Consider the following 24,828-nt stretch of genomic DNA (forward strand, 5'->3'; position numbering starts at 1 on the left):
GTGAGATGCAGAGTAGGTGAACGGATGATCTCTGCATGTGTGACTCCCACCGTGAAGCATGGAGGAGCTGGTGACACTGTCTGTGATTTATTTAGAATTCAAGACACACTTAACCAGCATGGCTACCACAGCATTCTGCAGAGATACGCCATCCCATCTGGTTTGCATTTAGTGGGACTATCATTTGTTTTTATCAGAACAATGGCTCAAAACACACCTCCAGGCGGTGTAAGGGCTATTTGACCAAGGAGAGTGATGGAGTGCTGCATCAGATGACCTGGCATCCACAATAAGCTGATCTCAAGTCTCAATCTCAATGTCTTCACTATTATTCTACAATGTAGGAAAAGGTAAAAATAAATAAAAACCCTTTGAACACATCTAGCAGCTCTGGTTCCTGCCCGGCTGAGAGTTCAGGAGTGTTCTTCTCCAGCCAATCAGAGGAGCGGATCTGTTGCCTCAGGGCACCAATCAGGGAGTCCAGACTGCCTGTGTGATGGGACGTCTAGCAGTCCAGCAAGACAAAGTCTTCATTGGCTAATGGGATGGCATCAGGGTCGGGGTTATCCTTCTCCCCTGGCTCTTCTGATGATGAGCTGTTCTTGGGCAAGGGTGTTGACTTGACAGCCACAGCTTTGTGTGAGCCTGTTGTGTCCCTCTTTGATGTCATCTTTGTCCCTTCCTTCTCGGTGGCCTCGTTGGTTGTGCCTATGTCAGGGGTGGATGTGGCCTTATCTGTCTCCTCCAGGGCCTTCCTGATCCTCTGCATGCCTACAACAACCACACATAACACAATGAAGATATGGCAAGTAAAGGAAAACAGGACAGAGAAAGGGAGTAGAAAGAGAGGAGGAAAAAAAGGCTAAATCTGTTTCCTGTTTCTATCGTCATGAGAGGAGAAAAACAGATGAAGTGATTGATGAAGGTACCGAGCGTCAGGTATTGATGTCGGTCGGTGAAGACGATGCAGAACCAGCCAGGAGTGTAGCAGTGGAAGGCTTGGCCACAGCTCAGCGCCACCTTGTATTTCAGTAAACACCTCTACAGAGACAGCTCCTCCACAAACGATGGTTCACGCAGGTACTGAGAGACAGGGGGAGGAAGGAGAGAGAGATGTTGTTGTTGCAGTTGCTGTTAATGTTATTATCATTACCACTACTACTAGGCCTACTATTATTATTGCTTTATTACTGTTAGTCCGACCATTGTTGTTACATGTGTACTTTGACAATGTAAGTAAATTGAACTTGCCATGTCAATAAAGTCTATTAAATTGAGAGAGAGCGAGAAAGAAAGAGAGAGAGGAGCAACCATGTCAGGAAGAACCAAGACAGCGTCTCCTCACTATCCAGTCTTCTAACCCCAACCCTGTGTCAGTGTCCTTACCTTCCTGAGGTCAGCCCAGATGTAGAAGCCAGCAGGCTGGTGGAGGTAGTGGACTCCCAGGCTCTGTAGCTCCTCAGTCATGTATCTGTGAGCGGCCTGCATTCTCAGCCTGTTATATGGAAGAAATATCCCATCGATCCAATCTACAATAGAAAACAGGTATGTTAAACTCCCTAATCAGGGTGATATAGTATGTCCTCTCATCACATCGAGTGTGTGTGTGTGTGTCCGTTCACCTGTCCTGGAGCAGCCTTGCCATCTGATGCTGTATTGGATCAGGGACACCGTGGAACATTCACAGCTTATCCAGAGCTTCGACCAAGTCCCTGTTGTCAGAGTACACAGTTCCCACACACACCCTGCCATCGCAAAGTCCTGCACAAGGACAACACAAATGAGACAGGCATGAATCTAAGCGGGGGGCCAGATAGTCCCCACAACAACATGTATGTACAAACACATTCAGACACGTATGCTCATGCACTCACACACAGTGTATTTGGAAAGTATTCAGACCCTTTGACTTTTTCCACATTTTATTAAGTTATAGTCTCATTCTAAAATACATAAAAGTAATTATGTTTCTCATTCATCTACACACAATACCTCATTTTTTGTACATGTATTAAACATAGAAACAGAAATACCTTATTTACATACAGTGGGGCAAAAAAGTATTTAGTCAGCCACCAATTGTGCAAGTTCTTCCACTTAAAAAGATGAGAGAGGCCTGTAATTTTCATCATAGGTACACTTAAACTATAACAGACAAAATGAGAGAAAAAATCCAGAAAATCACATTGTAGGATTTTTAATGAATTTATTTGCAAATTATGGTGGAAAATAAGTATTTGGTCACCTACAAAAAAGCAAGATTTCTGGCTCTCACAGACCTGTAACTTCTTATTTAAGAGGCTCCTCTGTCCACCACTCGTTACCTGTATTAATGGCACCTGTTTGAACTTGTTATCAGTATAAAAGACACCTGTCCACAACCTCAAACAGTCACACTCCAAACTCCACTATGGCCAAGACCAAAGAGCTGTCAAAGGACACCAGAAACAAAATTGTAGACCTGCACCAGGCTGGGAAGACTGAATCTGCAATATGTAAGCAGCTTGGTTTTAATAAATCAACTGTGGGAGCAATTATTAGGAAATGGAGGACATACAAGACCACTGATAATCTCCCTCGATCTGGGGCTCCACGCAAGATCTCACCCCGTGGGGTCAAAATGATCACAAGAACGGTGAGCAAAAATCCCAGAACCACACGGGGGGACCTAGTGAATGACCTGCAGAGAGCTGGGACCAAAGTAACAAAGCCTACCATCAGTAACACACTACGCCGCCAGGGACTCAAATCCTGCAGTGCCAGACGTGTCCCCCTGCTTAAGCCAGTACATGTCCAGGCCCGTCTGAAGTTTGCTAGAGAGCATTTGGATGATCCAGAAGAAGATTGGGAGAATGTCATATGATGAAATCAAAATAGAACTTTTTGGTAAAAACTCAACTCGTTGTGTTTGGAGGACAAAGAATGCTGAGTTGCATCCAAAGAACACCATACCTACTGTGAAGCATGGGGGTTGAAACATCATGCTTTGGGGCTGTTTTTCTGCAAAGGGACCAGGACGACTGATCCGTGTAAAGGAAAGAATGAATGGGACCATGTAGCGTGAGATTTTGAGTGAAAACCTCCTTCCATCAGCAAGGGCATTGAAGATGAAATGTGGCTGGGTCTTTCAGCATAACAATGATCCCAAACACACCGCCCGGGCAACGAAGGAGTGGCTTCGTAAGAAGCATTTCAAGGTCCTGGAGTGGCCTAGCCAGTCTCCAGATCTCAACCCCATAGAAAATCTTTGGAGGGAGTTGAAAGTCCGTGTTGCCCAGCAACAGCCCCAAAACATCACTGCTCTAGAAGAGATCTGCGTGGAGGAATGGGCCAAAATACCAGCAACAGTGTGTGAAAACCTTATGAAGACTTACAGAAAACGTTTGACCTCTGTCATTGCCAACAAAGGGTATATAACAAAGTATTGAGATAAACTTTTGTTATTGACCAAATACTTATTTTCCACCATCATTTGCAAATAAATTCATTAAAAATCCTACAGTGTGATTTTCTGGATTTTTTTTCTAATTTTGTCTGTCATAGTTTAAGTGTACCTATGATGAAAATTACAGGCCTCTCTCATATTTTTAAGTGGGAGAACTTGCACAATTGGTGGCTGACTAAATACTTTTTTGCCCCACTGTAAATATTCAGACACTTTGCTATGAGACACGAAATTAAGCTCAGGTGCATCCTGTTTCCATTGATCATCCATGAGATGTTTCTACAACTTGCTTTGACTCTACCTGTAGTAAATTAAATTGATTGGACATGATTTGGAAAGGTACACACCTGTCTAAGGTCCCACAGTTGAAAGTGCAGAGCAAAGACCAAGCCATGAGGTCGAAGGAATTGTCCGTAGAGCTCAGAGACAGAATTATGTCGTGGCACAGATCTAGGGAAGGGTACCAAAAAACTTCTGCAGCATTGAAGTTCCCTAAGAACAGAGTGGCCTCCATCATTCTTAAATTGAAGAAGTTTGGAACCACCAAAAATAAACTGAACAATCGGGGGAGTAGGGCCTTGGTCAGGGAGGTGACCAAGAACCCGATGGTCACTCTGACAGAGCTCCTGAGTTCCTCTGTGGAGATGAGAGAACCAACCATCTCTGCAGCACTCCACCAACTAGGCCTTTATGGTAGAGTGGCCAGACAGAAGCCACTCCTCAGCAAAAGTCACATGACAGCCCGCTTAGAGTTTGCCAAAGGCACCTAAGGACTCAGACCATGAGAAACAAGATTCTCTGGTCTAATGAAACCAAAATTTAACTCTTTGGCTTCAATGCCAGGAGGAAACCTGGCATCATCCCTACAGTGAAGCATGGTGGTGGCAGCATCATGCTGTGTGGATGTTTTTCAGCGGCAGGGACTGGGAGACTGGTCAGGATCGAAGGAAAGAAGACACTCCCCATCCAACCAGACAAAGCTTAAGAGGGTCTGCAGAGAAGAATGGAAGAAACTCCCCAAATACAGCTGTGCCAAACTTGTAGCGTCATAGAAAAATCGAGGCTGTAATCGCTACCAAAGGTGCTTCAACAAGGTACTGTGTAAAGGGTCTGAATACTTATGTAAACGTCATATTTCTGTTTTTTATTCATTTTTAATTTGCAAACAATTATTTTTTTTAAAACAGTTTTTGCTTTTTCAGTATGGGGTATTGTGTGTAGATTGATGAGGGGGAAAAAAAAACAATTTAATACATTTTAGAATAAGGCTGTAATGTAATAGAATGTGGAAAAAGTCAAGGGTTCTGAATACTTTCCGAATGCACTGTATGAATGTGCAGGCAAACGCACACACACTCACTTTAGACTCAAACCTTGCTGATCCCCCACATCACATGTGTTCTCTGTCAGTCCAGCAAGCTGCAAGCACAACATTGTTAATGTACATTCAATAAGAAGGGTTTGCCTGTGTGTGTGTCATACCTCTCCATGCTAAGGACACTGTGGAAGGTGGCTGTCTCTTCATACACCGTCAGCATGTACACCTCATCTACAATGGTGTGCAACTCATGCCTGAGACAGGGGGAAGGAATGGAGAGAACAGGGAGGAAAAGCGAAATAATGTATTATTAATTTGTATTGCACTGTTTTACGATGTTTATTGTTCTTTATTACAAAGGCAATGCAAGCAGGCATTTTAAACACTATCGGTAGACAGCCTGAGGGAGCAGTGTGTAACAGAACAGGGCTGGTTTATGGCTACTGCAACTCAGTGCATGGGTAGTAGGTCTGTAGAGGGTGTTAATGCTGAGAGCGCCACTAAAACTAGAACAGATGGTTTTGGGAGAGTCCTCAGCCCTTAGTTGTACTTTACAGTAAAACTACAGTCATGATACTTGGGCGTTTTATGCGCTGAGGGAAAACATATTGTACAATATGGAAATGTGGTGTGAGGAAAAAAAATTACCTCTTGACAAACTCCAGGAAGCCAGTCCTTAGGGGAGTGGACCTCAGCCAGGGGGTTATGGGAGTTCACTTCCTGGCAGGAACACAACAAGGGACAGTTGTACCGATGATGATTCTAGTGCCTCTATCTTAATTTATGAATTGATAACTATTTCGGTTGGGTTGGGGGGTAGGGGGGTTACCTCGCTAGTGGCCTTCCCCATAGCTTTCTCCAGTCTTTCCACAGCGAGGTGGAAAGGTCGACTGCCAAAAGGTTAAAAACACACACAATAAGCACACAACAAATACAACCGAGGGTGGTACAGTGCATTCAGACCCCTTGACTTTTTCCACATTTTGTTACCTTATTCTAAAATTGATTCAATTGTCGCCCTCCCCGATCAATCCACGAACAGTACCCCACAATGAAAAAGCAAAAACAGGTTTTTAGATATTTTTGAAAATGTATACAAATTAAACTGAAATATCACATTTACATAAGTATTCATGCCCTTTACTCAGTACTTTGCTGAAGCACCTTTGGCAGTGATTACAGTCTCAAGTCATCTTGGGTATGAGGCTCCAAGCTTGGCAGGCCTGTATTTGGGGAGTTTTTCCCCATTCTTCTCTGCAGATCCTCTCAAGCTCTGTCAGGTTGGATGGGGAGCGTCACTGCACAGCTATTTTCAGGTCTCTCCGGAGATGTTCAAATCGTGTCTTAGTCCAGGATCTGGCTGGGCAACTCAAGGACATTCAGAGACTTGTCCCAAAGCCACTCCTGCATTGTCTTGGCTGTGTGCTTAAGGTTGTTCCCCTATTGGAGGGTGACCCTTTGCCCGATGTCTGAGGTCCTGAGCGGTCTGGAGCAGATTTTCATCAAGGATCTCTCTGTACTTTGCTCCTCTCATCTTTACCTCGATTCTGACAAATCTCCTAGTCCCTGCCTCTGAAAAACCTCTCCACAGCATGATGCTGCCACCACCATGCTTCACCGTAGGGATGGTGCCAGGTTTCCTCCAGTTGTGACACTTGACATTTAGGCCAAAGAGTTCCATCTTGGTTTAATCAGACCAGAGAATCTTTAGGTGCCTTTTGGCAAACTCCAAGCAGGCTGTCATGTGCCTTTTTACTGAGGAATGGCTTTCATCTGGCCACTCTAAAATAAAGGCCTGATTGGTGGAGTGCTGCAGATATGGTTGTCCTTCTGGATGGGTCTCCCATCTCCACAGAGGAACTCTGGAGCTCTGTAAGAGTGACCACCTCCCTGACCAAGGCCCTTCTCCCCCGATTGCTCAGTTTGGCCGGGCGGCCAGCTCTAGGAAAAGTCTTGGTGGTTCCAAACTTCTTCCATTTAAGAACGATGGAGGCCACTGTGTTCTTGGGGACCTTCAATGCTGCAGAACTGTTTTGGTGCCCTTCCCCAGATCTGTGCTTCAACACAATCCTGTCTCGGAGCTCTACGGACAATTCTTTCAAACTCATGGATCGGTTTTTGCTCTGACATGCACTGTCAACTGTGGGACCTTATATTGACAGGTGTGCCTTTCAAAATCATGTCCAATCATTTGAATTTACCACAGGTGGACTCAAATCAAGTTGTAGAAATATCTCAAGGTTGATCAAAGGAAACAAGACGCACGTGAGCTCAATTTCAAGTCTCATAGCAGAGGGTCCGAATACTTTTGTAAATCGGGAATTTCTGTTTTATTTTTTTATACATTTGCAAAAATGTCTAACAATCTGTTTTTGCTTCGTCATTACAGGGCATTGTGTGTAGATTGATGAGGAAAAACATTTATTTAATACATTTTAGAATAAGGCTGTAACGTAACAAAATGTGGAGAAAGCCTTCCCGAATGCACTGTATATGGTATACCATATATTGATAAGAATTAAGGCCTACCTCACAGTCGAGGTGAACATAGAAGAGCCGAACACCACTGTAGGGATGCACATCCTCAGTGACCACTATAGAATGGCGTTGAAATAAGGATTGCATCTAAAACACACACACTGAGTCTGAGTACACCTCTCTAACAAACTCAAAATCCATTAATTAAATACAGTACCATGTATTTCACAGTATGATAAGGCATGGGTGACATTTAAAGGTTCAGTTACAGTATATTATGCAATCCATAGGTGAAACAACTGGACATACTATTTGAGTGTACTTTAAGTGAGTTGAACTAACCTTGCAGGTCACAAAGCACTGCGGCTATGGATGAGAAGAGGGAGCCACAGCCATTCATCACCACAACCTGAACCAACACACACACACACACACACAAATAAGACAATAGCTTTATGAGTAAAAACATTCTTCATAATTTAAAAGGTTGAGTAAGTACAAATTTTCCCCACGAATGTACCGAAACATCTACTATATGTAAATAGTTGACGATCAGCGAATGCCATAATGTAGTTATTTTGTTAGATACTTCCCCCTATTAGCTGAAATCATATTTTTTTCAAAGCCATTTTAGCTGTCGCTCTAGCAGTTCGGTCTCAACAGATTCACAAATCATGTTTTGAAGTGAGATATAAGAAAGATCATTTTTTTAACTGGTACTGGGCTACCTCTAGCCTAGTGGTTAGAGCGTTGAACTAGTAACCGAAAGGTTGCAAGATTGAATCCCTGAGCTAACATCTGTCATTCTGCCCCTGAACAAGGCAGTTAACCCACTGTTCCTAGGCCGTCAAAATTGACTTTTTGGTCTTAATTTAAGGTTAGGGTTAGGCATAAGGTTAGCAGTGTGCTTAATGTTAGGGTTAGGTTTAAAATGACATAAGAGACATTTTAGAAATAGGCAGGCTATACGACTTTGTAGCTGTGGTAACTATTGACGACCTTTCTCCCTGGTGCACTCGTTCATTCGTGAGCTGGCTGCTCGTTCTAAATAGTATTAGCTAATCTGTTCAAAACAGTGGCAACGTGCAGCAGTTGTCATTCGGTTTTTGACATGCAAAAGCGAAATAGGTGTATTTATGCTGTTGTTCAAATGCACAGATCACTTTATATATCGTCTCAATGAAACTACTGGTAGTTCAAAAACTTGGCATCATATTTCTTTCATGCTGCTTTGTTGACAACTCCCAACCACCTTGCACCCGGGTATTCTGCCAATCAGCAGCCACCACTGTCTTTAACTATTCATACCCATAGATTAATAGCCTACAATCCTTGATGAATACATTCCATTTTCTGTGGGCCTAAGCACTTTTACTGTCATTAATGTGGTAAATGAAAGTCATTAATTGAGTCGAGTCCACTTGTATCACAAGCCTAAATGAGTCACTATACTTATAATACAGTAATAATATAATGAAGTAGTCTAGAAATCACAGCACTCCTTAAAGGCCAGGATTATACACTAGACTAGAGCCATTATACAGTACAAGGGCTAAGGAGAGGCAGTTTACTCACCTGGGTCAGGGAAACCACAGTAGTGAGACAAGAACCTGGACACCTCTTCTCTCAGACTACAGATCGGATATCGTCGTCGTCATCATCATCTCCCCCATCACTATTACCATCACCATCATCCTAATCGCTGCTCTAATAAACATCTTCCTTCTGTGTAATAAACCTGTTTTCAAATTGTAGTTTAAATGTCTCTAATGAATACATGTACCATAACCATCCTTTTCAAATAACACATGACATATGGAGTCATATACAAGGAGATTTCTTACAAGTGGTGGCCTTTCCAGTCCTGATACTACAGCAAGGCTGGGTCGATATGTTGCATGTCAGGCTGGGTCATCTGTGGCAGTGAGGGACACAAAAGGGATTCATTTTCTGGACAGAGAGAGAATGGTTACATTCAATAGGAGTGTCATGCACAGGGCCACAGGTTAAATATAGCTATGGTAAGTACAGAACCACCTCTCTAATGGACATCCCACTTGCTGGTCAACACCATAGAATAAATGGTTAATTCTGATTGACAAAGTCAGTGATAAGCAGTGGTGTAAAGTACTTAAGTAAAAATACCTAAGTACTACTTCAGTATTTTTTTCGGGTATCTGTACTTTAATGTTCATATTTTGGATAACTTTTACTTTACTACATTACTAAAAAGAACATAATGTACTTTTTACTCCATACATTTTCCCTGACACACACAAGTACTAGTTCTATTTTGAATGCTTAGCAGTACAGGAAGATGGTCCAATTCACGCACTTCTCAAGAGAACCCCCCTGGCATCTCTACTGCCTCTGATCTGACAGACTCACTAAACACAAATTCTTCATTTGTAAATGATGTCTGAGTGTTGGAGTATGCCTCTAGGTATCCGTAAGTAAATACAATAAACAAGAAAATGGTAGGATCAGCATGAACAAAGATGGGTCCAGAGGTGAAACGTCCCTTGAGCTCCATGAATGCCCTGTTAGCCTCGGGGGTCCAGCAAAAATGGGTCTGAGACTTGCGGGTTAGGATCGTGAGAGGTGCTGCCACAGCACCAAAGTTGTGTATGAAAACACCTGTAAAAATTGGCAAGCCCGATGAACCACTGGACCTGCTTGAGTGAGGTGAGACGGGGCCAGTCGGCGACCTCCTCAATCTTTACGGGGTCCATTTGGATGTCTGTGGTAGAGATAATGTGACCCAGGAAGGAAACTTGGGATACATGGAACTCAAACATCTCTATCTTGATATATAGTTGGCTCTGCAGCAGGCATCTCAGGACTTGGCGGACATGCAGTATGTGTTCTGGAAGGGTTTTGGAGAAGATCAGGATGTCGTCGAGGTAAACAAAAACAAACCGATTCAATATGTCCCTAAGAGTGTCATTGGTCAATGCTTGAAAGACTGACAGTGAGTTCGATAATCCGAAGAGCATAACTAAATACTCATAGTGACCCCTAGGGGTGTTAACCTCTCTGGTACAAGTGCGTCCCACCTCGACAATAGCCAGTGAAATTGCAGGGCGCAAAATACCATAATTAAAATTCCTCAAACATACAAGTTTTATACACCATTTTAAAGATAAACCTCTTGTAAATCCAACCACAGTGTCTGATTTCAAAAAGGCTTTACAGAGAAAGCACACCATGCGATTATGTTAGGTCAGCGCCTAGTCACAGAAAACCATTCAATTAATCACTAACCTTTGATGATCTTCATCAGATGGCACTCATAGGACTTCATGTTACACAATAGATGTATGTTTTGTATATGTATATATTCATATTTATATCCAAAAATGTCAGTTTACATTGGCGCGTTATGTTTCGGAAATGCATTGTCTCAAACAAACATCTGGTGAAAGTACAGAGAGCCACATCAAATTACAGAAATACTCATCATAAACATTGATCTAAGATACAAGTGTTTAACATACATTTAAAGATAGACTTCTACTTAATGCAACCGCTGTGTCAGATTTCAAAAAGGCTTTACAGGGAAAGCACACGATTATGTTAGATCTGCGCCTAGCCACAAAAACCATACAGCCATTTTTCAGCCAAGGAGAGGGCTCACAAAATCAGAAATAGCATTAAAATGAATCACTTACCTTTGATGATCTTCATCTAGTTGCCCTCCCAGGTCTCCAGACAATAACTGTTTGTTTTGTTCGATAATGTCCCTCTTTATGTCCAAAAACCTCCGTTTGTTGGTGCGTTTAGTTCAGAAATCCAAAAGGCACAATGCGCGCTCTCAACATCAAGACGAAAAGTTTAAAAAAGTACAATAAAAGTTAGTAGAAACATGTCAAACGATGTTTAAAATCAATCTTCAGGTTGTTTTTGTCATAAATAATAAATAATATTTCAACCGGACAAAAGCTTCTTCAATAGAAAAGGAGAAACAAGAAATGCGCGCTCCCGATCCTGCGCAGGACACATGGCTGGAAATTTCCATTGACCTCTCATTGAAAGTGTTGTATCTCCCTCATTTTTCAGAGTAAAAGCCTGAAACAATGACTAACGACTGGCCACATGTAGAGGAAGCCATAGATATTGTGAACTGGGTCCTAAGTCTTTGTATGTTGGATAGGCTTTCAATGGAAAAACAGCCTTTCAAAATAATAGTACTTCCTGCTTGGATTTCCCTCAGGTTTTCGCCTGCCATATCAGTTCTGTTATACTCACAGACATTGTTTTAACAGTTTTGGAAACTAGAGTGTTTTCTATCCAAATCTACCAATTATATACATATCCTAGCTTCTGGGCCTAAGTAGCAGGCAGTTTAATTTGGGCACACTTTTCATCCAAAATTCTGAATGCTGCCCCCAACCCTAGTGAAGTTAAAGGCATTTTTCCACTCATCTCCCTCCCTGACTCTCACTCAGCGTTGCGGAGGTCCCGTTTGGTGAAGAATTTGGCCCCTTGGGTCAACTCCAAGGCGGCGGACATCAGGGGTAGGGTTAACGATTATTGATCATAATCCGGTTCAGCCGTCTGTAATCGATGCAAGGACACAGGCCTCCATCCTTCTTACCCAAAAAGAAGAAACCTGCACCAGCTGGGGATGTAGAGGGGCGAATGAAACCTGCCTCCAGCGACTCCGGGATGTAATTGTCCATGCTGCTTCAGGGGTCGAGAGGGAGTACAGACAGCCCCGGGAGGTGTGGAGCCGGGTAGGAGTTATATGGCACAGTCATGTGGACAATGGGAGGGAAGGGTGGGGGCTTGCCTCTTACTAAAGGCCTCCCGGAGGTTGAAGTATTCGGGAGGGAGAGTGGAGAAGTCTTGGTCTTCAATGGATGCAGGAGGACACGGCAAGGCTCTTGGTGGGGGTCTTAAGACATTTAGTCTGGCAGTCCTTACCCCAGTCTAGTAGGTGTCCCGTGGACCAGGAGAATAGTGTGTTATGTAGCGCTAGCCAGGTGTACCCTAGGATAAGGGGGTTCTCGGGAGCAATGATCAAAAGAAAACCAAGAGTCTCTGAGTGGTTCACCCCAACCTGAAGTAGAATGGACTTGGTCTGATATTCCACCTGACCGGAACAGTCCATAAAGGGCAGAGGAATGGGACACTTCACGCAGGGGATCTGTCATTCTCTGGCGAAGTCGTGATCAATGAAATTATCTGCGGCCCAGGAGTCTACAAATGCTTGAATCTGGTGATGATGGTTGTCCCAGTGGAGGGTTGTAGGTAGTGACAGACGGTGACTGGGTAGCCGGAAGGTAACTGCACAGCTCTTCAGGGTCTCCCCTAGTCCTGGCGAGCCCTCGCGTCAGCTCTGGGCATGTAGCACGGAGATGGCCGAGACCTCTGCAGTAGAGGCAGCAGCCTTCACGCATGCGCCTGTCACGCACCTGTGGGCTGACGTGTGCTTCCCAGTTGCATGGGCTCCTCAATGCTGGGTTCGGGGGGCTTGGGGTGCTCAGGAAACCGGGATACTAGCGTGGTGTCAAAAAGGTGCTGTCTCACACGTTCTCTGAGGCGGTTGTCGATCCTGATTGCCAGCGTTATCAGGGACTCAGGTCTGGCCCCTTGGTGGATGTTGAACAGCCGGCTGGCCACTTCTCGTCTGTCGACTGGGTGGTCGAAGACTTGTTGCAGCTCGGCAATGAAGGCTAATATGGAGTAGCTGTTCCCACACCACCGTTTCCCACGCCAGGGCTTTGCCCGGGAGTAGAGAGATGATGTAGGCAATCATGGACCGATTGGTGGGGAACAAGGAGGACTGTAGCTCAAACACCAGAGGACACTGAGTGAGGAACCCATTGCATCCTCCCAGGTGGCTTTCATACTGCTCAGGGGCTGGGATCTTGGGTTCCCGGTGCAGGTTCCCTGGAGGAACTACGGCGACGCAACGCCTGTAGCACTGGGCAATGAAACTTGGAACAACTTGGAGAGTTGTTCTTGCTGCCGCCCCAGCAGTGCCCCTTGGTGGGTTACAACATTCTTGATCTGAGTGATATCTGCTGGTTCCATGTTGTGGCAGAAGCTTGCTGTGACATGGTAAGGTTGGACAGAGAAGAGACCATACAAGGAATCAGTGGTTGAGGATAAACATAATACTTTACTGAGAAACGGTAGCCACAGGATCACAGTATACTTGAAAAAACAATAAACACTAAGTTTCAAACTCACTCAGGAAACTAATGTATAGGGTAAACAATAAAAGCTTCAGCAAAAGACAACATAAAACACAGCTCTTTTAACAGGAAAATCACAATGAGTAAATTGGACACACCCGATTTTCGTTAATGTCTCTAGGACAGTCTCTGCTGCCCTATGGTGACAGGTGGAACCATGACACCTTTCTCACCTGTTTGTGAAGCAGATCATAGCACAGCTTGTTCTCACTGGTGCCCATATTGCTTATGCCCTGGAGACGAGAGACACAAAAATCTATCAATCTCTCAACTAATCGATTGTTTTGTCTAGCACTTTTTACAGATACATTTTACACAAAGTGACATGACAAGTGGTATGAGACCAAACACAACTCTGAAACAACTCCGCTCAACATGGGGAGCAGCAGCAGTGTTGGAGACTCACATTGGGGTTGTCAGTATTGTGGTATTTGTCAGCGTGGTACTGGGTGTAGCCCTCCTGCAGAATGCCCTGATGCTGTCTGATGGAGTTGCCACGGCAAAACAGGTACACACTGTGGCCAGAGGTCTTTGCAACACTCAGTGTGGCCAGCATGCTCTCAAGTTTAGAAGGGCCAGGGGCTGGGATGGATGGTGGTGGGGCACTGTAAAGTCCATGGAGAATAAGGGCACCTCCTCCGATCTGCCCACTGCACTGAGGCTAGGAAACACTGCCACCACCGATAAATCTACGATAATCGAAAATTTCAATAAGCATTTTTCTATGGCTGGCCATGCTTTCCACCTGGCTACCCCACCACGGTCAACAGCTATGCACCCCCCACAGCAACTAGTCCAAGCCTCCCCATTTCTCCTTCACCCAAATCCAGATAGCTGATGTTCTGAAAGAGCTGCAAAATCTGGACCCCTACAAATCAGCTAGGCTAGACAATCTGGACCCTCTCTTTCTAAAATTAACCGCCGCAATTGTTGCAACCCCTATTACTAGCCTGTTCAACCTCTCTTTCGTAGATCCCCAAAGATTTGGAAAGCTGCCGCAGTCATCCCCCTCTTCAAAGAGGGAGACACTCTAGACCCAAACTGTTACAGACCTATAGCTATACTACCCTGCCTTTAAAAAGTTTTCGAAAGCCAAGTTAACAAACAGATCACCGACCATTTCGAATCTCACCGTACCTACTCCGCTATGCAATCTGGTTTCCGAGCTGGTCATGGGTGCACCTCAGCCACACTCAAGGTCCTAAATGATATCATAACCGCCATTGATAAAAGACAATACTGTGCAGCCGTCTTCATCGACCTGGCCAAGGCTTTCGACTCTGTCAATCATCGCATTCTTATCGGCAGACTCAACAGCCTTGGTTTCTCAAATGACTGCCTTGCCTGGTTCACCAACTACTTCTCAGACAGAGTTCAGTGTGTCAAATCGGAGGGCCTGTTGTCTGGACCTCTGGCAGTCTCTATGGGGGTGCCACAGGGTTCAATTCTCGGGCCGACTCTTTTCTCTGTATACATCAATGGTCGCTCTTGCTGCTGGTGATTCTCTGATCCACCTCTACGCAGACGACACCATTCTGTATACTTCTGGCCCTTATTTGGACACTGTGTTAACTAACCTCCAGACGAGTTTCAATGTCATACAACACTCCTTCCGTGGACTCCACCTGCTCTTAAATGCAAGTAAAACTAAATGCATGCTCTTCAACCGATCGCAGCCCGCCCGTCCAGCATCACTACTCTGGACGGTTCTGAATTAGAATATGTGGACAACTACAAATACCTAGGTGTCTGGTTAGACTGTAAACTCTCCTTCCAAACTCACATTAAGCATCTCCAATCCAAAATTAAATCTAGAATCTGCTTCCTATTTCGCAACAAAACATCCTTCACTCATGCTACCAAACATACCCTCGTAAAACTGACTATCCTACCGATCCTTGACTTCGGCGATGTCATTTACAAAATAGCCTCCGACACTCTACTCAGCAAATTGGATGCAGTTTATCACAGTGCCATCTGTTTTGTCACCAAAGCCCCATATACTACCCACCACTGCAACCTGTATGCTCTCGTTGGCTGGCCCTCGCTTCATATTTGTCGCCAAACCCACTGGCTCCAGGTCATCTATAAGTCTTTCCATGGTAACACCCCGCCTTATCTCAGCTCACTGGTCACCATAGCAGCACCCAGCCGTAGCATGCGCTCCAGCAGGTATATTTCACAGGTCATCCCCAAACCCAACTCCTCATTTGGCCGCCTTTCCTTCCAGTTCTCTGCTGCCAATGACTGGAACGAATTGCAAAAATCACTGAAGCTGGAGTCTTATACCTCCCTCACTAACTTTAAGAATCAGCTGACAAGAGCAGCTTACCGATCATTGCACCTATACACAGCCCATCTGTAAATAGCCCACCCAACTACCTCATCCCCATATTATTTATTTTTTTCCCCTTTGCACCCCAGTATCTTTACTTGCACATTCATCTTCTGCACATCTATCACTCCAGTGTTTATTTGCTAAATTGTCATTACTTCGCCACTATGGCCTATTTATTCCCTTTACCGCCCTAATCTTACTACATTTGTACACAATGTAAATAGACTTTTCTATTGTGTTATTGACTGTTTGTTTATCCCATGCATAACTCTGTGTTGTTTGTGTTGCACTGCTTTGCTTTATCTTGGCCAGGTTGCAGTTGTAAATGAGAACTTGTTCTCAACTGGCCAACCTGGTTAAATAAAGGTGAAAAATAAATGTGGTTGTGCTGCAGTTGTGGCAGGAGTGCCAAATGGGATTGATGAAGTAGCAGGGGCATTAAGTAGAGCGTAGAGCACTGTGTCCAGAAGTGGCAGAGGATACAGTTGAGTCAGTAGTGACAGGAAGAGCAAACAGTGGGCCAGTAGGGGGCAGTCTGTGTGACAGTGACCAGGGCCCCATTTAACTTGCTAAACATAAGGAGCTCATGCTGTCTCTCTTTCTCTGCCCTTCTTTCCTCTTGCTGCTCCCGCCTATCCTTGGCCTGCGCCTCCCTCTCCAGCCGTGCCTCCTCCATGGAGAGGAGCCTCTGCCAGCTCAGGAACCGGACTACAGCTTCGTCCAGGGCCCCCCAGACGCCACCTCCCCCACCAGCCCCTCTCCCTGCACGCCGGACGCTTCCTCTGCCTCATAGGGGCTGCAGGTCGGAAGCACTCTGGTTCACGCTGGTTCCCTGTGTCCCAGCCACCAGGACCAGCCTTGATTGCCCATGTGCCTGAAGACCCAGTGCGATTCACTGACACTTGAGGAAGGAAAGAGAGAAAGAGGAGAGGGAAGAAGACATCACAAACACTTATTTTGCTTATTGAATTCATACTTACTGATTTTCAAAGCCATTGTGCTCCAGCTCCAGATATAATGACTGCATGACTTTTAAGCCTACCCATGTCCACGACTTTCAGCCCCTACCCTACCCTGGCACAATTGCTTCTGCAAAATTTAAGGCCCTGCCCGAAACCAGTATTAACTTCCTCCATTAACTTCTCCTCTCGGTCTGTCACTCGCTCCCTGCAAGCAGCGTAATCTGCATGTATTCTGCTTATGGCGGCTCTGAGAATCCATAGCAACGACTCAGCTTGGATTGCTCTGCTCAATGATGAGACAGTTTGCTGTGAAATACTTTGTCACTCTAAACTCTGACAAAACTCAGGGAACATTCTTATTTTCCATGAAATAACCTTTCCTGTTTTATATTTGACAAGGTTGAAGTATGTTATGATCTTAAGTCAGATATGACTGCGCAGCAGAGCACGAGCAAATGGCTTAGCTTGTAAATGCTACTGATCAATTTAGTGATACCCGAGCCCTGCACGTACCCTAGTTATGGATGAAGAAAACAGGCCCTACCCGGCCCGAACCAAATGTATAATGTCTGGGCCAAGTTCATTGTAGTTTTGTGTTTTTATATTAGTTTTTATTTCTATTAGTTTTTCAATGTTTATTTTGAATTCAGTTTAGGTTCAGTTTGCTGGTTTCTAATTAGTTTTATACAAATATTTATATTTAATTTTTATATTAATTAGTTTCAGTTTCAGTTTTATACAAATATTTATATTTCATTTTTATATGAATTAGTTTCAGTTTCAGTGATAGGGACAGAAAGCATGCATGGGGGGCTAGGAGCCATAGTGGTTAGAGCATTGGACTAGTAACCGGAAGGTTGCAAGTTCAAATCCCTGAGCTGACATGGTACAAATCTGTCGTTCTGCTCCTGAACAGGCAGTTAACCCACTGTTCCTAGGCTGTCATTGAAAATAAGAATTTGTTCTTAACTGACTTGCCTAGTTAAATAAAGGTAAAATAAAATAAAATAAAACTCCAATGCTACATTGGAGTAATTTCACATCCCTTTTGATTAGCTGAGTGTGAAACACTATATAGAAAAAAAATGTAGCCCGATTGCCATGCGGTTTTGGAAACCTTGAACACTCAACTTAATTATTATCCAAAAAATTACTTTACAAACATAAAAGATACAGTTACAGGGCTGCCAACTTTTGATGAAAGCGAGGTGGAGGTGGAGTTGCAATCTACTGCAGAGACAGCTTGCAGATTTCTGTCATGCTATCCAGGTCTGAGCCCATAGAGTTCGAGCTTCTACTTTTAACAATCCACCTTTCCAGAAATAAGTCTCTCACTGTTGCCGCTTGTTACAGGCCCACCTCAGCCCCCAGCTGCGCCCTGGACACCATATGTGAATTAATTGGACACCATATGTGAATTAATTGCCCCCCATTTATCTTCAGAGTTTGTACTGTTATGTGACGTAAACTGGGATATGCTTAACACCCCGGCTGTCCTACAATCTAAAATAGATGACCTCAATCTCACCCAAATTATCATGATACCTACCAGGTACAACCCCAAATCTGTAAACTTGGGCACCCTCATAGATATCATCCTTACCAACCTGTCCTCTAAATAGAACTTTGCTGTCTTCAACCAGGATCTCAGCGATCACTGCCTCATTGCCTACGTCCGTAATGGCAGTCAAATGCTCCCCAAAACACTTCAGCGAGATGGCCTTTCTAATCGACCTGGAAAGATATTGACCTCATTCCATCAGTAGAGGATACCTGGTTATTCTTTAAAAGTGCTTTCCTCACCATCTTAAATAAACATGCTCCATTCAAAAAATGTAGAACCAGGAACAGATATAGCCCTTGGTTCACTCCAGACCTGACGGCCCTTGACCAGCACAAAAACATCCTGTGACGTACTGCACTAGCATCGAATAGCCCCTGCGATATGAAACTTTTCAGGGAAGTTAGGAACAAATATACACAGGCAGTTAGGAAAGCAAAGGCTAGCTTTTTCAAACATAAATTTGCATCCTTCAATTTAAAAAAAAACTTAAGCAATGGGTAAAGTTGATCAAAATTAGTCCACTTTGTTCGTAACAGATAAAAAAAATTGGGAACAGAAAACTGTATTGAGATTAAGTATTTCATCGTTAAAAAGACAATCAGTCAAAATCCATCTCGTTCCATCTTCTCCCACTGCCGGACATTTGGCTTGTGGAAAAGCCAAGCGGATGCTTCACATTTATATATCCAGTGAAATTATCTACCTCATTGTTCTATCTGTGGATAGAGTGCAACGGCGAATTTAGTTATTGCACATGTACGTGCACTTCAAAGAGTAGGCATTCCCGAATGTAAATATGCAAATAAATGCTAGAACGCGCCAATAGAATCTCACTAGCTCATGCTTGGCTCTGCCCAACTCCTTGCTTGTTTCTGCCCATTATGATTAATTTGCTCCCATTGGAAATGACAGGCTCTGGTCTATCTTGGGTTAGTTCCAAATATCTTTGGTTGTACATGGTGGCCCCAGTCAATTGTTCAAATGAGAACCCTATGGCTGTATGGCCTTGTTTCCCTGGAGCTAAGGTTGGGATAGGTTTAAAGGTCCAATGCAGCCGTTTTTATCTCAATATCAAATATTTTCTGGGTAACAATTAAGTACCTTACTGTGATGGTTTTCAATTAAAATGATCAAAAAGAAACAAAAATAGCTTCTTTGCGAAGGGCAATTTCTCATGCAACAATTTTGCAAGGAATGTCTAGGAGTGGTCTGAGTGTGGAGGGGAAAAGAGAACATTTTCTGTTATTGGCAGAAAGGTTTGGAACTCTTATTGGTCTATACACTAATTTACCACATGGTAAATTAAAAATATGGTGGAAGGAAACACTCGCCCATATTTACTCCAATCCAATGCTTATTTTACTGTAAGAATAATCAAGTTAGCTACCTAGATGTTTTTCCCTCTTAGCTACTGATAGCTAGAGATAGTGATGCAAAAGCCGAATATGTCGTTGAAACATTCACAGTGTAGGTTGGGAAAAATGATGATGAACCATGCCTCGAACAAAAGAGACTTCAGAAGACCTAAGATTAAGAATTGTTGACTTGCATAAAGCTGGAAAGGGTTACAAAAGTCTCTCTAAAAACCTTGATGTTCATCAGTCCACGGTAAGACAATTATTGTCTAAAAATTGAGAAAGTTCAGCAGGAGTGCCGTCCTGCACAGATGACTGCAAGAGCACAGTGCAGAATGCTCAACGGGGTTAAGAAGAATCTTAGTGTCAACTAAAGACTTACAGAAATCTCTGGAACATGCTAACATCTCTGTTGACGAGTCTACGTTACATAAAACACTAAACAAGAATGGTGTTCATGGGAGAACACCATGGAATAAGCCACTGCTGTCCAAAAACAAAGTGATTAACCAGTCATAACTAGCCAATGGCAATGCAGATTACACAGTAAGCAACCGATCGATTAAATGCAGGATATGACATCATGCACGTCTTAAGTTTGCAAAAGTGCACCTAGATGTTCCACAGTGATACTTGCCAAATATTCTGTGGACAGATGAAACTACAGTTGAGTTGCTTGGAAGGAACACACAACACTATGTCTGGAGAAAAAAAGGCACAGCACACCAACATCAAAACCTCATCCCAACTGTAAAGTATGGTGGAGGGAGCGTCATGGTTTGTGGCTGCTTTGCTGCCTCAGGGTCTGGAAAGCTTGCTATCATCAACGGGAAAATGAATTCCCATGTCTATCAAGACACTTTGCAGGACAATGTTAGGCTATCTGTCCGCAAATTGAAGCTCAACAGAAGTTGGGTGATGCAACGGGACAACGACCCAAAACACAGAAGTAAATCAACAACAGAATGGCTTCAACAGAAGAAAATAAGCCAGAGTCCTGACCTCAACCTGATTGAGATGCTGTGGCAAGAGAGCAGTTCATACCAGACATCCCAAGAATATTGCTGAACTGAAACAGTTTTGTAAAGAGGAATGGTCCAAAATTCCTCCTGACCGTTGTGCAGGTCTGATCTGCAACTACAGAAAACGTTTGGTTGAGGTTATTTCTGCCAAAGGAGGGTCAACTAGTTATTAAATCCAAGGGTTCACATACTTTTACCACTCTGCACTGTGAATGTTTACACGGTGTGTTCAATAAAGACAAACTTATAATTATTTGTGTTATTAGTTTAAGCAGACTGTGTTTGTCTATTGTTGTGACCTAGATGAAGATCAGGTCAAATTTTATGACCAATTTATGCAGAAATACAGGTATTTCCAAAGGGTTTTTCTTGCCACTGTATATATACAGTACCAGTCAAAAGTTTGGACACACCTAGTCATTCAAGGGTGATTCCATATGTGTTATTTCATAGTTTTGATGTCTTCACTAGTATTCTACAATGGAGAAAATAGCAAAAATAAAGAAAACCCCTGGAATGAGTAGGTGTCCAAACTTTTCCTCATCAATCTACACATAAAACCAAATGACAAAGCAAAACATGTTTTAAAAAATGCTTGCAAATTTATTGGGAAAAAAAAACAACAGAAATACCTTATTTACATAAGTATTCAGACCCTTTGCTATGAGAATCGAAATTGAGCTCAGGTGCATCCTGTTTCCATTGATCATCCTTGATTGAAGTCCACCTGTCACACACCTGTCAATATAAGGTCCCACAGTTGACAGTGCATGTCAGAGCAAAAACCAAGCCATGAGGTCGAAGGAATTGTCCGTAGAGGTCCGAGACAGGATTGTGTCGAGGCACAGATCTGGAGAAGGGTACCAAAACATTTCTGCAGCATTGAAGGTCCCCAAGAACACAGTGACCTCCATCATTCTTAAATGTAAGAAGTTTGGAACCACCAAAACTCTTCCTAAAGCTGGCCGCCCGGCCAAACTGAGCAATCGAGGGAGAAGGGTCTTGGTCAGGGAGGGGGTCACTCTGACAGAGCTCCAGGTTCCTCTGTGGAGATGGGAGAATGTTCCAGAAGGAGGACCATCTATGCAGCACTCCATCAATCAGGCCTTTATGGTACAGTGGCCAGAAGGAAGCCACTCCTCAGTAAAAGGCACATGACAGCCCCCTTGGAGTTTGCCAAAAGGCCCCCAAAGGACTCTCAGACCATGAGAAACAAGATTCTCTGGTCTGATAAAACCTAGATTTGGCCTGAATGTCAAGTGTCAAGTCTGGAGGAAACCTGGCACTATCCCTACAGTATAGCATGGTGGTGGCAGCAAAATGCCGCAGGGATGTTTTTCAGGGGCAGGAACTGGAGACTAGTCAGGATCGAGGGAAAGATGAAAGGAGCAAAGTACAGAGATCCTTGATGAAAACCTGTTCCAGACCGCTCAGGACCTCCGAATGGGGACGAAGTTTCACCATCCAACAAGACAACGATCCTATTCACACAGCCAAGACAACGCAGGAGTGGCTTCAAGACAAGTCTCTGAATGTCCTTGAGTGGCTGAGCCAGAGCAAGGACTTGAACCCGATCGAAAATCTCTGGAGACCTGAAAATAGCTGTGCAGCGACGCTCCCCATCCAACCTGACAGAGCTTGAGAGGATCTGCGGAGAAGAATGGGAGAAGCTCCCCAAATACAGGTGTGCCAAGCTTGTAGCATCATACCCAATAAGAATCGAGGCTGTAATCACTGCCAAAGGTGCTTCATCAAAGTACTGATTAAAAGGTCTGAATATTTATGTAAATGTGATATTTCAGTTTTTAATTTTTAATACAGTTGTGTGTAGTATATATGAGGGGCCAAAAACGATGTAATCCAGGCTGTAATGTAATAGAATGTGGAAAAAGTCAAGGAGTCTGCATACTTTCCGGATGCATGTGCAGGCACACACACGCATACACACTCACTTTGGACTCTTACCTTGCTGATCCCCCACATCACATGTGTTCTCTGGTGGTCCGGCAAGCTGCAAGCACACCATTGTTAATGTACATTCAATAGGAAGGGCTTGTGTGTGTGTGTGTGTGTGTGTGTACACGTGCGTGTGTGATACCTCTCCATAATAAGGACGCTGTTGAAGGTGGCTGTCTCTTCAAACACCATCAGCATGTACACCTCATCTATAATGGTGTGCAACTCATACCTGAGACAGGGGGAAGGAATGGAGAGAACAGAAAGGAAAAGTGAAAAAATGTATTGAGTAAAGGTTCTGAATACTTACGTAATTGTGATATTTCAGTTTTTTTATTTTAATACATCAGCAAACTGTAACGGCTGTTGGTGGAAGAAGGTGAGGACCAAGGTGCAGCGTGGTACGTGTTCATGTTTGTTTATTGACACTGAACACTAAATACAAAAATAACAAGGGGAATAACTAAAACAGTCCTGAAAGGTGAAAAACACTAAACAAAAATAACTACCCACAAAACCCATGTGAGAAAAAGCTACCTAAGTATGGTTTTCAATCAGAGACAAGGATAGACAGCTGCCTCTGATTGAGAACCACACCTGGCCAAACAACAAAGAAATACAAAACATAGAAAATGAACATAGAATGCCCCCCTAGTCACACCCTGGCCTAACCAAAATAGAGAATAAAAGCCTCTCTATGGCCAGGGCGTGACACAAACATTTCTAAAAAACTGTTTGTTCTTTGTCATTATTAGGTATCTGTGTAGATTAATGAGGGAAAAAAGCAATTTAATGAATTTTAGAATAAGGCTGTAATGTATCAAAATGTTGAAAAAGTGAAGGGGTCTGAATATTTTCCAAATGCACTGTAGATATTTACCCAAAAATATACGGGGGATTGGAAATGATGCAGACAATTACGAGTATTGATGCTACAATCTATCTGCAATATTAAGGATGATCTACCCCCTAAGAAAGAAAAGAAAAAAAAGGTTAATTATGTGGTGTGTTTATACAATAACAAAGTCCAGTTCATACAGCCTTGAAACATCACCATTGAATTGTACAATAATACAGCTATTACTACGGTAGGCTTGCTGTTGCTAGCTAATTTGTCCTGGGCTATAAACATTGGGTTGTTATTTTACCTGAAATGCACAAGGTCCTCTACTCCGACAATTAATCCATAGATAAAAGGGTCAACCGAGTATGTTTCTAGTAATCTCTCCTCCTTTAGGCTTCTTCTTATTCTTTCGACATTTATATGGCACTTGGCAACCAACTTTAAGGCGCATTACCACTCCCAACTGGATTGGAGTGAGGACCTCAGTTCATCTTTCAATCCGACATGTGGATGGATATATGCTCCTAAAAACCAATGAGGAGATGGGAGAGGCAGGACTTGCAGCATGTCAAGTGTCACAAATAGAACCATGCTACGCAGACACTCGTTGAAGCGCGAGAGCAGTATGGGAGCAATGATTGAATAACATGTAACATGACATGAGCAATGTGGTCAGCATGTTACAAAATAAATGTACACATACATGTTATTCAATATTTGCACCCACACTGCACACGTGCGTCAACGACCCACTGCGTAGCCAGGCACTAAATTAGAACTTGGTTCTATCTGTGACGCTTGACGCGCTGCAAGTCCCACCTCTCCCATATCCTCATTGGTTTTTAGGAGAATATACCCATGTGCCATCTCCTTATGTAAGTGTTGGGGCTAAAAATAAAAGTTGCATCTACCCTAACTTCCGATAACATTTCTGAATGAATATCCATGCAAAATAATACAGGAGATTAGGCCAATCAACCTCATCTGCTATTTTAGCCAACCTGAAGTAGAGAATCGCGCGCTCGGCATACGCTATTCTCAGACCATCTAGACTGAGCCCTCTTGACCCAGTCGGCAGACTTCCCATTGGTGTCATGCTCATCTCCAAACCCGATATGGTACAGCATCTCTGGGTGCGCAGCATCAGAGTTCAGCAGTCAATTCTCAGACTCTGCATCCTCGCAATTTATCTCCAGCAGCTCCCCCAGCCTGGGCAGATGACCAAAAAGACCAAAGAAGAACCCGCCACGAACGTCGTCAGGGAAATGACTGGACCAAGGTGCAGCGTGGTGAGCCTACATTTCTTTTTATTATCAATGTCGCCAACAAAAACAAGAAATAAA

At 43.6% G+C, this 24,828-nt stretch overlaps 1 protein-coding gene and 1 pseudogene across 1 annotated transcript; both read right to left on the minus strand.

Annotated features, from left to right (window-relative positions):
* Nucleotides 1-212: 212 nt before the first annotated feature.
* Nucleotides 213-13,855, minus strand: LOC112252517 (annotated as a pseudogene).
* LOC121846678 (1-aminocyclopropane-1-carboxylate synthase-like protein 1) lies at nt 13,441-14,000 on the minus strand. The gene is made up of 2 exons (XM_042323235.1): nt 13,851-14,000; nt 13,441-13,677 (listed from the first exon to the last, which is right to left on the minus strand). The coding sequence occupies exons 1-2, from the start codon at nt 13,998-14,000 to the stop codon at nt 13,582-13,584; spliced, it is 246 nt and encodes an 81-aa protein (XP_042179169.1). The 3' UTR covers nt 13,441-13,581.
* Between the last annotated feature and the right edge of the window lie 10,828 nt (nt 14,001-24,828).

This window comes from Oncorhynchus tshawytscha, linkage group LG06 (assembly GCF_018296145.1).
Source record: "Oncorhynchus tshawytscha isolate Ot180627B linkage group LG06, Otsh_v2.0, whole genome shotgun sequence".
In the NCBI taxonomy this organism is placed as follows: Eukaryota; Metazoa; Chordata; class Actinopteri; order Salmoniformes; family Salmonidae; genus Oncorhynchus; species Oncorhynchus tshawytscha.